The sequence below is a fragment of the Anser cygnoides genome, chromosome 1 (assembly GCF_040182565.1).
Source record: "Anser cygnoides isolate HZ-2024a breed goose chromosome 1, Taihu_goose_T2T_genome, whole genome shotgun sequence".
Taxonomy (NCBI): Eukaryota; Metazoa; Chordata; class Aves; order Anseriformes; family Anatidae; genus Anser; species Anser cygnoides.
In genome coordinates this window covers 51,186,401-51,200,802 of record NC_089873.1, presented here as the reverse complement: position 1 = coordinate 51,200,802, position 14,402 = coordinate 51,186,401, and the positions used below count along the sequence as shown (strand labels likewise).

The window sequence follows — 14,402 nt, the reverse complement described above, 5'->3', positions numbered from 1 at the left end:
TTTTTTGCTGACTAACTTTCTGCTGCTTCTCTTTTATGGCTAACTGGCTCTTCAGCTGTTCCACCAGGTTTTTCAGTGTTGCTGTGGGTGCTCTTTTATTTGCTTCTTTTTGAGCTTCTAGTTCAGCTTTTACATTGGCTAATTCTTTCTCCATCTGAGATAACAAGTTCTTCAATCCATTTGCTTCATCTTTCAATTGTTCCACATCAACTGTGTGCTTTTCCTGAAGCCTAATATAAAATAAGAATTAATAGGGTACACTGCAATAATTAAGCCAGCAAACTCCAAATGAATAACAGAAGGCACAGTGTTGTATTTTTTACTGTTAAAGCAAATAAACAAAAAACTCCTTGCCTCTATAAAGAATGCCTCCACTTAATAAGGAAATTATACAAGAGTATCAACATAATGAGACTAGAACATTTTCATTCTAATTCCTATCCCTAACTGCAAAGGAAAGAATCATCCTTTTTATCCCCCTTTTAAACAGGGGTTAAATTTTAATGAGTTTAAACCCTAAAGGCAGCAAGCTCAAGTGGATGGGGGCAGGATGGGGGGAGTATCATGACAGCTTAAAGACAACTCACATACCAAGACTCACTGAATACTTTTTCACTGGATGGCACACCGTTAATAACAGAAATGCATTTCTGCAGCTATGATTTTTCAATATCTGCCCTGATACAGGGCCACAAAACCAAAATAGATCATATTTATATTTACCAACCATGGTAACTCTCGAGTTAGTTTTTTCAGCCAAACCTACAATTCAGCAAAAACATGCTCACTTCAACAGAACACGTCAGTACCAGCAAGGCATAGCTGACCAACTGTGACTTATGTTAACAGCCTAAAAACTTACTGGGCTCTGATAGTCTCAAATTCTTTGATTTTCATTAAAGTAATTTGTTTTTGCTTCTCTAAATCAGATGATGTTTTCTTCAATTTGCCAACAAGTGAAGCAAGAGAATTGTCCTGTTCTACTACAGTTTGTTCCATTTCAGCTAAACGGAGGAAATGTTTGCTGCTGGGAAGTGATGAAGGCTTTTCCATTAACTCCTGTAAAACAGAACAAATGTGTATGATAAACATTTTAAGCTTTAAATCAAAGGTAAGTGTTAGTGATACATTATAAACTCAATCCTAAACATAAACGAGTATTAATATTTATCATGTTTATCTACTGAGATGCAATTCTTAGTTCACAGAAAAAAACAGTAATGCTACTTGGAAATGAACGTCGTACATGGAACAATCTACAGAATAAATGTAGGTGTCAACTTATCATAAAGTGTCAAGAGAAAACCTGTATTAAAAATGGTATTATTGCAACCAAAGACTGAATAAAAAGAATATAGAAAAAGTACACCTCCCTCCATCCCCTAGAAGTCTATACATTACAATATAAAGAATGATACTCTATACTAAGGCGGTAACTTTGTTTTTTATACTTGTCCTCTAATCCAACTGTCTTGAATTCTTTCATCAATTTCTGAGTTCTTTTTATATCAACCATCCATTTATTCTTCTTGTCATTATTTACTTGTGACTACAAAACTGTTCTTTTGAGCAACAATTTTCAAAATTTGGAAACAATTTCACTAATGCCATAAATACACATAACTCACCAAAGCAGTCTGTTTGAATTTATTAAGGGAATTGTCTGTACATAAGTCTAACTTCTGGTGTAGAACTCTAAGGTCTTCTTCATGTTTCTTTGCGATTTCCTCTTGTTCCTGTTAGTTCAAAATAAAAATGCAACTCTACTGATGCACATTAATCCAGAAATTCATGAAACTGCAGTACTCTTCACATCAATTGCTCAATTATTGATCAGCCTTACTCCCCAAATTTTCCTCTAACTCTTCTAGTTTTTAAAATCCTTTTCTTCTTGTTATACTCAATGATTATACTTTTTTTTTTCTTTCTCTTTTTAGTACTTACTCTTGGAAAAAAAAATCCACCACTGCAGTTTTAAGCTATATCGCAGGCAGTGTGGTGCAACAGGATAAAAGCTGAAAAGCAAAATAGTTGGTGATGCTCCTCACCAACTATGACTCACTATACATAGTAAAAATATAAAGAATGTGCTAAAATATAAACACAAGGTTTATATTTTTAAAACATATTTTAAATTACAGTATATTTAAGAAGTATATTTTCCATAAATGCATATCTTTTGTATATTTTTCAAATTCACAACAAGATGCAGTCCACAGATCACCATTGTAAATACTTGAGAATTCTGTGGATGTACACTATATGGAGTGCAGTTTTCATAGCAAATTTTTAATATTCTTCCTGTCACACTAATTTAATTCCTAGACCAATACCACATACATAAACCTTTTGACTGAGCAAGTCTCCTACTTTAAGGAAGTTAAAATATTCTACATGAACTTTCTACAGGAAAAAAAAAAGTTCTATTCTCTCTGAGGTAACTAGCAATGAGATTAACAAAGAATCATTAAAGCCTTAAAAATGAAATAAATTTATGCAAAACATAACTACCTCTCTTGCTTTAGCCAGCAAATGTTGGTATTTTTTTAGCACTTCCTCCTTCTGATTTAATCTTGCTTGCATATTTGCAATGGTTTGATGAGCAATTTTTATTGCATGATGGTACTCTGGATCATCTTCCTTTTTGCCTAATTCAGCTATTATTTTCTCTCTTTCTGATGTTGCAGGTAAACGAAGTCTTAGTTCATTTATAACTTTGTCTCTTGATAAGACATTTTGTTCGGCTTTCCACAGAGCAGTTTCCTTTTCTTTTAATTTCTAGAACAAAAGGCGATTATTGCATTTACAGAATTAAAATGCTGAAAAAAAATCTTTTTAAAAAACGTACCAGAAAGATTTGTTTAAATGGACTTCATTAAAGGGCTTTTTGCATTCAGTTTTGGCTGTTTGGAATTACTACTACATCAGAAAAGTCCCATGGTGTCTTTTGCTTATACACTTATGCAACCCCAGTTTGTGCTATCAAAATTAAGAAGGTGGTGTTTTTAAGACTGCTTAAGAACCACGAAGTATCTAAAGTAAATTGAACTAGATACAGTCAACTGAATTTTGTACAGCAAGAGCATCCTACCTTACTACAGGACTGATCTAAATTTTCCCCAGTAATTTGCTCCAATGGAAAAAATAACACAGGACTAAAAATAAATCTATTATCTACATTCTCTCTGAGTTAAAGTACTTCTAAGGGAATTGGCATATTTGATGGACATTTATAAAAGGATATTTGTTACATAAAAAAAAAAATAAAGATTTAAAAATACAACCTTTATCCTTTATGTGATAATTTAAACATTTAATTACCTCCTCTAGTGATTTGCAGGTTGCCCTTGTTTCCACGATTATTCGAATATGCTCCCGAATCTTTCTCAAAGCCAGCTCAAGTTGTTGTGGGAGAGGCAAATTAGGGTCTGGAACTGATCCTGTGGCTTCTTCTAACTGTACAGAAAGATTCATATTCCTGTTACCTGACAGCTCTGAAAAATGTGCTTCTCAGTTTATTTTTAGTTAACTCAGTGTTTGTGTACCTTTAGAGCTGTACTAAGTATTTCATTTTGCTGATGATCATATATATCTAATTGGCGCTGCAATTCTACCTCCCTCTGGTCCCAAGCCATTTGCCTTTCTTCATGAAGCTGTAACAAATGTTTGATAATGACATTTTATTTATTGAAATCAATGGGTATTTTACAACCAACTTGAACAGAAAGAAGAGTTATCAAAGTGTAAAATACTCCAATGTGCTATTAGAAAGAATTAATGAACCAAGAAAGAAACATCTATGTTACAAATCTTACTACAGAGAATCTTTTTTAAAATCACTTCACGAAATAAAGAATATGTTGTTTTCTAATAGCATGCAGAAATATATACCTTGTTTTGCTGCACAATTTCTTCTTCCAGATTATTGATTGTACATTCATATTCTGAAATGATATTACGCAAATACTTTATCTCTTCCTTTTGCTTGAGTAACTCTCGATTGAGTTTAAGTTCCAGCAGATGGAGTTCCTCCATCTTCAAATGCCATTCTATTACCTAATAACAAATGATACATACGTAGTATTATAATTTACTAAGCTCACAGGCTGTCTAAATGCAGCAACACTCTGATTTTGAGGCAGGACAGCACCTATCCAACCAAGAGAAAGAGGTTCTTCCTTTTTAAGTTTCTTCACTTCCCTTGAGTGAGGAGGCATGGCAGGTCTATGAAACTGCAAGAGGAATGACTGGAAAGCGTAGTAGACAGTTGAAGAGGCAAAATATTTCCCCTACACTGTCAAAAGAACTCTCATTGCAAATAATTTTCATATGACCTAACCAAGTTACAGTCTATGCATCTGTCCAGACTGAACAATAAAAACAACAACAAAAAAAAGCAAGAAGTCTGTATATCTTTTCTAAAACACCGAAAGTTTTTCAAAACCATTACAAAACTGTAGAAAAGAAGAAAGTATTCAAAAACACACGTACTAAGAATAACAGACATATTTATGTCAGACTGCACCCAAAATAACTTTGAAGACTGTCTTAAAATTAAAACATGCCACTAAAACTATAATTTAAATGCAGACATCTTTAATCATGACAGAAAAAAAAACACATATATACTACACAGGGATCTGGAAGAGAAGTGAGAAAGCCTTATTCAAATTGCAAGGCAACATTGTCTACAACAGCAAAATAAAATTACGCAAATTACATGGGTATAATAACGTTTCTGACCATGCTGCCCTGGGATTTATTTAAAAAACATGGATTTGTAAAGATTTCAATGCAAGCTCTTGGAACAGAACTTCAGAGTATTACTCTGTGTTTAATTTCATTTAGTGCATAATTTAATTTAATTCATAATTTAATTCCATTTTATTTAATTCACAGTAAGCCACTACTTCCCATTCCACTTACAAAGGCACAGAAGAAAATTAGTAAATCTGACTGTACTGACTTTTACATGGCAAATAACTAAAATGTTATTACTTTTTTAAAATAGGAAAGCCAAAAAATGATAGCTGACACCATATATTCTGAAATCATTAATTTCTCCATTAAAACAGAGGTTTAGAAAACACACTGAAATGAAATTTAGTTTAAACGCACATCAGATTAACAAAGCTACTCAAAGTTTTAAGACAGAGAACCTTTTGAGCTCCTCTTGTATCCTTCAACGTAATTAATAATTCTTCTAAACTTTTCAGCTTTAACTCCACCTCCAGTGCTCTGTTTTCTGCATTTCGACGCTCCTGCTGGGCATGCCGAACTTCTTCCAGGATCTTTAGTTTGTCATTCTGTAGCTGAATCATTGTTTTAGAGAATTTTTCTTGTTGTACTAAAGGCAGAGCACCGCTAAACTGTCGCCGCAAAGACTGAACTGTCTGTCGTAGATGTTTGGCTCTATTTCTTCCTTCCAGCCGGGCAAAATACAGGGCTTGCTCTCTCTCATCAAGTTTCTGCTCTAAACGTAGATTATGGATCTCCATCTTCTGTAGTTTCAATTTTAGTGTCTCTAGCTTGCCTACAGCAATGGATTCACTGCCTTGAAGGGCTATGATATGCTGATGCAGTTTTGCAATAACTGCTTTTTCATCTGACTGTGCCTAAGAATCAAAATAAAGAACAAAATTATTTTTCATTTTAAATATGTGAATGCAGCGTACTTATAAAAAAGCTATTACTTTTTCTGTATTTTAAATATTGCATGTATTTTTTTCCCACAGATAAGAGCAAGAATTAGCGTTTAAACACAGCTTTTTATTTTTCCACTCTTGTTTCTACATCCACATTATAAACAGAGATTTTCAAATACTGATTGTAAAAATCATCTCTTTCCACAATACCAGGAAACGGGAAAGAAAAGCATACTCAAACTTAGGAAATATAATACCATAAAAGCTGGTAGAAGTGTTGTGTTTAGGGACTAAAACCATTCCAGAACATGGAAACAATCCCAAGAAATTGTTTTACCTAACAACAAAACAAAATTATGTTTTGTTAATATAGCCTAATCTTTGAGATTCACAAGTCACTGCCTGTCTTGTAAAGAACAAACAAACAAACAAAACGCCATTATCAAACTTTCCTGGTTTTATATATAAAAACTCACTGCAGGACCAAAGGTAATTAATTATATAGAAATATATCTAGATAACATGGAGAAAAGCTCAGGATCTTTTTTTTTTTTTTTTTTTTTTTAATAGCTACGCAACTAGAAATGAAAGAAGAAAAAGCAACTATTAAAGTAATGTAGATCTCTTGAAAAGGTATGGACAATGGATTGACTTGGTAAGATCCTTCTGGAATACTTTCACAGTTTCCTAATTCATTGTACAATTATTTCATTTCTTCCCTGTTCCCTTCCCTGGGGAAAGATATATATATTTAAAAAAAAAAAAATCCAAACCGCATAATCAAGGTTGAATTTTACCATACCTGGCAGTCTAAAACTTGCATTCTAAGAGATTCTACTTCCTTCTCTCTACATTGTTGGCGAGCCTCTAGAGCTTCAACTTGCATGTTTGCAACATCAGACAGTTCTCTTAACCTTGCAGGGGAAACAACAGCATTGTGTCACTTGAAACCAATGAATAACTTAAGTTTTTCTACACAGAACATGCTAAGAAAAGATATATGTTTCCTTGTATCAAAACATTCTATGACTTTTTGCTTTTTAGCATAAAAATGCTACTACTCAGCATCCCTGTTATAAAAATTCTTCTATTTCTAGTATATTCTAGTATTTCACCTTTATTGTTGGTTATTTTCCTGTAAATTTGCTAGCAGGAGTCTTCTCAAGGAAAATGTTGCCAATGTTTTTTTATCTGAACTATGCACTTCCCTCCTTCTCTATTTCTCTCCCATTTCAGAGCATAAATCATATATGCACCAAGATTAATTTTTCTATTCCATTCTCTGTTTCCCCAAATCTAATCCCTCATTTTCAGCATCAAAATCACTGCAAATATCCCCACAGACTTTGCTGATTTAGCAATATAACAGCATTACATAATTTACTCAAAGACCAATATCCATTACAACAATCTCATCAAAATCTGGAAAGTTTTTTCTTTTTTAAAAATGTACGCACGCAGAGTTAATCTCTTAAGTAAATGGCAAAAAAAAAAACACCACAAAAAACAAACAAAAAAACTACCACAGATTCATCTTCAAGACATCTATGATTCTTTGAAAGTAAGAATTACTTTCCAACTCCTTTCATGAATTTTTTATACATTTAAGGGAGGTTGTGGCAAAGAAACAAAACAAACCTGAATTAATTAGTTTAAACACACTAGTAGTGAATATTTAAGGATACCCTTACCTTTGTCTATCCAGGTCAGCACTTAATTCTTTGTTCAAATCGCAATGAGGCAAATGACTTACTTTGTAGTGCCTGAATAAAATGCTAAATTTCAACTCCAAATTTGGCATTTATAAATGTCAAAAAAAAAAAAAAAAGGCACTGAAAATTGTTATATACAAGCAGTGTCCTATATAAGCCTGTATAGTTTTAATTTTTACATGCTTCCAAACATACTGCATTCTGAATTCGTTACTTCGGCACTTACTTTGATACTTCAATCTTGAGTTCCATCTCACGCTTCTCTAAGTCCATGATTTGTCGTCTGTCTGCATCACTTACTGCCTTACTTACACTATTTGAGAGTTCATCTCTTAATTCCTGTTCTACTTTCTGTGCCTCAAGGTTGATTTTGGTGAGCTTAAAAAATAAAAGAAAAAAAAATGGTATCATACGAACACAACTGCTCCCAAATCTGCAAACAAAAAGAAGTGCCCAAAGTATTTTTTTTTAAGTCATTACAAAACACTGTTCATCTGTGTTTGAAAAGTAGTTTCCCTTCCTCTCTTTAAACATCTTTTTGTTCACAGCATTACATACACATAGATACACAGATCAGCACAGGAACAGGATTCTAAATTAAACCCTACTTCAACTGGTAAATTTTCTTAAAACCATTACAGCAAAGTACCTCATTTTATACTAAACATGAAAAAAAAAAAAAAAGTAGTAAGACTTTACTCTTTAGGAAATTAATTTTAACTTAACCATTTAATATACTGTCCAGCATATTGGAATTGGTAATACAAATACTGGCAATAACTGCCAGTAATCCTAACACCATAGTTCTTTTGTTCCTTTTAAAAAGAACTTTATCAGTCAAGCAGCCTGATTTTTCAAGTTGATTATCAAATACTGAGCAACCAGTGTTTCACTTCAAAGACAATTAGGAAAAGATGAATAACTGAAAAGCGTTAGGTGACACAGAGAATCCTCAGCAATTAATTTACCAAATATAGTTGTAGCAGATTAATCTGATACCACTCATAAATAACTGATCTACTAAACAAACAAAAACGTGTGGTATATCTTATTGTCTGGAGTTCACGTATTCCAGGCTTTTTTTTTTTTTAATCGGAAAAATAATAAACTATTCAAATAGAGGTTATTGTGGGAACTGTAAAAAGGGTAAGAAAACAGAATCATGTTGAAATAGATTTATGAGCTCAAAAGGCGAGGATTTCCTTTCAACTCTTAAAAGTGAAAGTGATCTCACAATTTTCATTAACTAACTTTAACACAATCTTGTTACATGGGAAAAAAAGAAAGGAATCATGCTCTGTTAGGAGTTCTTGGCAACAAGAATATATGAAACAGAAAATGGATGCTTTAGAACTACAGAAATTAGGTTAAAAAGGAGTATGCAGAGGAACCAGTAAGAAAAAATTGTGGTATTAGGAGTTCATCAAATAAAAATGAAGGAAGACCAGCATACCTAAGTATATCACAAGACATATAACATATTCAAAATAGAAAAAGGGAGATATTATCTTTGTGTGCAGCACCTGAGGTATTTCTTAATGAAATAAGTCATTCCATCATAATGGGCTTTAACAATACTGCTGATGAAAAGCTTTATACTCTTTCAGATACTCCATTTCCCCAATTAATTCAAATCAGAACAGTGTAACAAACACTACTAAAATGACCAAGAAATAGAGAATCCACTTCACAGCAGCTTAAAATAGACTAGACTGTAGTCTGGTAAATCATGAGAAGGGGGAATGAATACAGTCCATCGATACCTATCAACAGAACTATTCTTCCCTTTTGTTTAAGTTATAGGCCAATACTGGCACAAGAACAAATGTGTACTACTGATTAAAAATAAATTTAGACTGGAAATTAGAATGAAGTCTCCTCCTACTACATAATTTATTTATGGAACAACTTTCAAATAGGAATATTGAGGGAAAAAAATCTAGCAAGATTAAGACGGATATAATAGGAATTATAATCATGGAATTATACAGGTTGGAAAAGACCTCTAAGATAATTTAGTCCAACCTTTAACCTAGTACTGACAATTCCACCAGTAAACCATGCTACTAAGTTCTACATCTACACGTTTCTTGAAAACCACCAGGGATGGTGACTCAATGTGGTTCCAATGCCACACAACCCATTCAGTAAAGAAATTTCTCCTAATATTCAAGCTAAACCTCCCCTGTCACAGCTTGAGGGCACTTCCTCTTGTTTTATCACTTGGTGTGTGGGAGAGGGGACCAATCCCCACCTCACTACAACCTCCTTTAATATAATTGTGAAGTACAATAAGGTCTCCCTTAAGCCTCCTCTTCACCACACTAAGCAAACCCAGCTCCCTCAGCTGCTCCTTGTAAGACTTGTTTTCTAGACCCTTCACCAGCTTCCTTGCTCTTCTTTGAACACACTCCAGCACCTTGATGTCCTTCTTGTAGTGAGGGGCCCAAAACTGAACACAGTACTAGAGGTATGGCTTCACCAGAGCCGAGTACAGGGGGGACAATCATTTCCCTAGTCCCGTCTGGCCCTTCAGACTTGCACACATAAGGATCATCACCTGCAACAGCACATGACTTCTATTCCTGTATTATAGAAAATGCTTGACACGTGACAGAAGAACACAGTCTGCAAAAGAATCATGACGCTGTCACTGTCAAAAGGGCTGCAAAGTTCTAGCATGTTTGAAATAATTGATAATTATGGGAAAATTTGCACAACAGGGATCATATGCATTAGACAAGAAATAGGTCACAAACCGGCTCTTTTCTAGGAGTCTGCTGAAGAACTAAGAAACTATCTGTCAAGTCACTCATCATGCGCTTTACCAGAGAACAACTATTGCTTGAAATAAACTTTTTTTTTAAAACAGATGTCCAGTCCATGCAAAATTGCAGCTCTTAAAGGCAACTATATTTTGCATCATAAATTTGTCAGAGCCATAATGATATATAACTAATTATTTTGAAAAACTCAAAAATATGCTTCTAAGACGTGTCAAAGCAGATTTACCTCAGCAAACTTTGTTTCCAATTCAAAATTGCGTTCTTCTACTTGCTTTAGTGTATTCCTTAAATGTTCATACATTCGTTGTGAATGTTCTGCTCTCTGTCTTTCATTTAGTTCCTTCATTTCCAGCATTGCAATTTTCTTAGAAATGGACAAAATTTCACTGTTGGTTATCACTTTTGAGGCTTTGTCCATGGCATTGTCATCCCCTATATTCAAAAATATTTACATTAGGGAGAAAAATACCAAACATCGTTTTGATAGAATAGATAACTAAAATGAAACAATACAAAGGAAAAAAAAATCACACACAAATTATTTGACAAAAACTAAGACTGTTAATGAAAGATACAAAATAATTTAGAATTTTTCATTTTTATTTTAAACAGACACATGAATTTTAAAATGTTGTAAAATATTACTTTTACACAGGACATACTGTTTGTTTTTTAGTGTTGCAATACAACTTTCATACTTACCCAGTTTAGTCATTTGTTCCCAAGCCTGTTCTATAGTATGAAGTTTCTCTTTTGTGATTTCCAGTTCCTTATTCAATAAATTTATCTGTGCTTTCAAGGATTCATTTTCACGCTGTATGACAGAAAAGTTGCAATGTAACTGCAAACTATTTAACTCTAGCAAGCTTGATGTTTAGTATCCATAAAGACTTTTAAATAAACAGATTTTACCTATGCACACGCATTAATTAAAATGCATTGGAACAGAATAGCTTAAGCTGCCTCATAATCCATTCTGAATGATTTTATGATGCTGTAAATTCTTTTTGCTGTTATCTTACTGTCAACTACTATTACCATGAATATTTATTGTCACAGTTGACTATAGTTCCTAGATTTCTTAATCTAATTTATACTCTAAGGTTGTCATACTAAGCCTATGATTACCAGTCATAAGGGAGGAAGGATATTTAATTTTGCTCATATGTACGTGTTTGAGACAGATCACATGCTTCTTGTAGGCATCTAATACGATGCCAAACATTAGTTTTGTAAATGTTCCCCCTCTCCTTTAGATAGAAACACAGATTTTCACATTAACCAAAAAAACAAATGGAATTCTTAATATAAATTTTCAATTTTGAATTTTTGAAGCACATTTTTAGTTTGCTGTTGATGAATGATTATTTAGCTCTGTGAAATTACTGAAATGAGGATTGCAAGTTTTCATACACACAAAAAATATATACAATAGAGAAGGAATCATTCCTTGTTTAGGTGAAATGCACTTATCTGATTCCAAAGAGACAAAGTACAGTGAGTTTACCCATCACATGTATTTAGCCCTTGTCAACCACAGACAACCCAATAGACAAGAATGTTACATGAACTAACAATTCATGCCTTCTTGGACTATTACTTCTGACATGAATGTAAGGTGGAAGGTAGCAACACATCTTTCAAACCAGCTTCACAGACCTCCATGAAAATCCATTCTACTCAAGTATAGAAGTTCACAGATTTTCAGCTCCTATGACATACAGCAAACACATCATGAACATTTGGTGATTTAGTTGTTCATTTCACACTTAGTGCCTTTTGGAAGTGAACATTTCATTCTTGTAACTCGAGAATGAGGAAAAGTGCTTACTTTGCAGAATGCTTTGAAAGCATCTACACTCATTCTACTTTCCTTATGACCTCTAACACCTAAGATTATAACAATTATTCCCTCTGCCAGCCTGGTTTTGGTAATCAAAGCACTAAAAATATTTTGTGAAGAAACATACCTACAGCTTAACTTAATGCAAACAAGCAAAAAAAACACACCAAAAAAAATCCCCAAAAAAATGAAATCTGGGACTTTTCATAAGTTTCTTAGTACACTGACGAAGTACCAGGTAAGCAAATTAAAATTTGATAGCAACATCAAGACTTGCTCCAACAGCTCATACCCGCTATGGAACTCTTATAACTAGCAACTAGTTATAACTGTCCCAACTAGTGTTGGAACTTCTATTCCATCCTTCTATTAAGTGAGAGGAAAAACCAATGCAGAATGAATGTATAATGAGGTCTGTTTTTTAATTCCCTTAAGGCTTAAATGTAACACAGACATTACCTCCATATGCTCCATGTTTGTTGTCCGTTGGACGAGCAAATTATCTTTTTGTAACATATCTCTGTATTTAGCAGTTAATGTATTATATTGCTTATTAGCCAGTTCTAACTCAGACAACAGCACACTATCATCCAACACTTTTTGCAGAGCTGCAATCTTAAAGCTAGCCATTTCCTATGAAAATAATAAATACAATGAGTTACTAAAGTTTCCTAAATTTTTAAATAGAAAAATAAAATTTACTCTACAGAAAAAAGAATACCAGTTAATGTAACGTTTTAGCATATGATACTGGTTTACTCTACTAAATTAATATACAACTTTATGCATTGCTTGCAATAAACATTGTCAAAATTTCACTGGTATTGAACTGTCTAGGCAATTTTATCATTAGTAGCCTCTACAGCACAATGCACTGTCAAAACCATATTTTATAAAGATGAGTTAATACAGGCCCTATCAAACTGAAAGGCCAAAACGTGAGATTTGTTTTCATATGACACTTTCAATAAAAAGGACTTGTGTTAACAACCTCAGAAGCAGAAAACTGACAGATTTTGTACTATGATGCTCATTTAAATACAAAAAATGTTTTGACAACACAGCATTTAGCAAGCACCTGTGTAAGGCATTTAACAAACTAGAACTGTCCCATTAAAAAGAAAAAAAAAGTAAGTATATTTATTGCCAAACTGTAAAAATAAAAATGTGGACTATTACTACTATTAACTATACCTTGAATCGCTGCAAGTGTCCAATTTTCCCTATAACTGCAGTCTCCATATGTGTCATTTCACTCTTCAGTTTCTCATTTTCTTTTCTAAGATGCCGTTCCATTTCAAGTAAAGTGGTATACTGCCTTGTTAATGACCTTTCATTAACTTGTAATACAGTTATTTTTCTATTATTTTCTGCAAGTAATTTTTTTGTTTCATCAGGATCCAGCTGAAGTGCACTGAGTAAATTCTGTAAAAACATTTTAACAAGAACCTCGTACAGAAATATGGTAAAACTCAACTATATTGACAAGCTTGCCTTGTTGAAATACATTTTCTAAGCTCGCTGTAAAAGTTCTATTAATCTAAAATAATTTATTTCTTCTATTAAAACACATACACAGTCAACACACACATTTTAATCTTAACATTTTAATATTTTAATATTTAATTTAAAAATTTTTAATCTTTAAAGTTACTTGTTTCTGAGGAATAGAAGCTAAATACATCTGGCTAGTAGGAATTTTAGCTAATGCTGACATTTTTAACTTAGAAACAAAGTAATTCTCTACATAATCTTCATTTTTTCCCTTTTACTAGTCTAATATAGCATTTAGAATCAAAACAAATGCATTTGAATCATTTTCTAAACCAAATAGAATTAAAACAAATGTATTTGAATCATTTTCTAAACCAACCAGAATTACTGTAGTACCTAACAAACACTAATAATTTCCCACTTTGAGGCTCAAGCTAATATTTGTGAAGTAATCACATGACTTCTATGATCCTATAGATGCAAATGCAAAATCTGGGGGGCAGTGGAAGAGGAAACCATAGTGACTCAGGTAACAGAAGACACGTGAGCTTTAGCTTTGCCATCAGCTCAGCAAGGAGGCAGGGAACAAGAATTTGAGCTGTAAACCTCCAGTTTTCAATGAGCCTAATGTCCCACTGGACATCTTTATCTCTAAATTGAAGAGAGACAGATTTGAAGGGTGGACAAGTGTACCCTGAGCAAGTTTGTAGACATCACCAAGCTGAGTGGTGCAGATGACACAACAGAAGGAAGGGATGCCATCCAAAGGGACCTGCACAAACTAGGTAAGTGAGCCCTAATGAGGTTTAACAAGGAGAAGTGCAAGGTGCTGAACATGGGTCAAGGCAATCCCAGACATGAGAACAGATAGGGAGAAGAACGCACTAAGAGCAGCCTTGTGGAGAAGAACTTTGGGGTTCTG

At 33.5% G+C, this 14,402-nt stretch overlaps 1 protein-coding gene across 11 annotated transcripts in view; it reads right to left on the bottom strand.

Moving 5' to 3' along the window:
* The window catches only part of CEP290 (centrosomal protein 290), a 54,212-nt gene that overhangs the window by 17,526 nt on the left and 22,284 nt on the right, over nucleotides 1-14,402 (bottom strand). For all 11 annotated transcript variants that reach the window (XR_007162301.2, XM_066995394.1, XM_048061030.2 and 8 more), the window contains 14 exons: nucleotides 13,181-13,411; nucleotides 12,446-12,619; nucleotides 10,846-10,957; nucleotides 10,370-10,575; nucleotides 7,584-7,735; nucleotides 6,448-6,559; nucleotides 5,160-5,615; nucleotides 3,892-4,056; nucleotides 3,546-3,653; nucleotides 3,322-3,456; nucleotides 2,512-2,778; nucleotides 1,629-1,736; nucleotides 863-1,059; nucleotides 17-230 (listed from right to left, as the gene is read on the bottom strand). Coding sequence is in view for 10 of the 11 variants with exons in the window: in XM_066995394.1 (XP_066851495.1) it covers nucleotides 17-230; nucleotides 863-1,059; nucleotides 1,629-1,736; nucleotides 2,512-2,778; nucleotides 3,322-3,456; nucleotides 3,546-3,653; nucleotides 3,892-4,056; nucleotides 5,160-5,615; nucleotides 6,448-6,559; nucleotides 7,584-7,735; nucleotides 10,370-10,575; nucleotides 10,846-10,957; nucleotides 12,446-12,619; nucleotides 13,181-13,411 (2,637 nt within the window). In the remaining variant the exon portion in view is untranslated. The remainder of the gene's footprint in view (nucleotides 1-16; nucleotides 231-862; nucleotides 1,060-1,628; nucleotides 1,737-2,511; nucleotides 2,779-3,321; nucleotides 3,457-3,545; nucleotides 3,654-3,891; nucleotides 4,057-5,159; nucleotides 5,616-6,447; nucleotides 6,560-7,583; nucleotides 7,736-10,369; nucleotides 10,576-10,845; nucleotides 10,958-12,445; nucleotides 12,620-13,180; nucleotides 13,412-14,402) is intronic.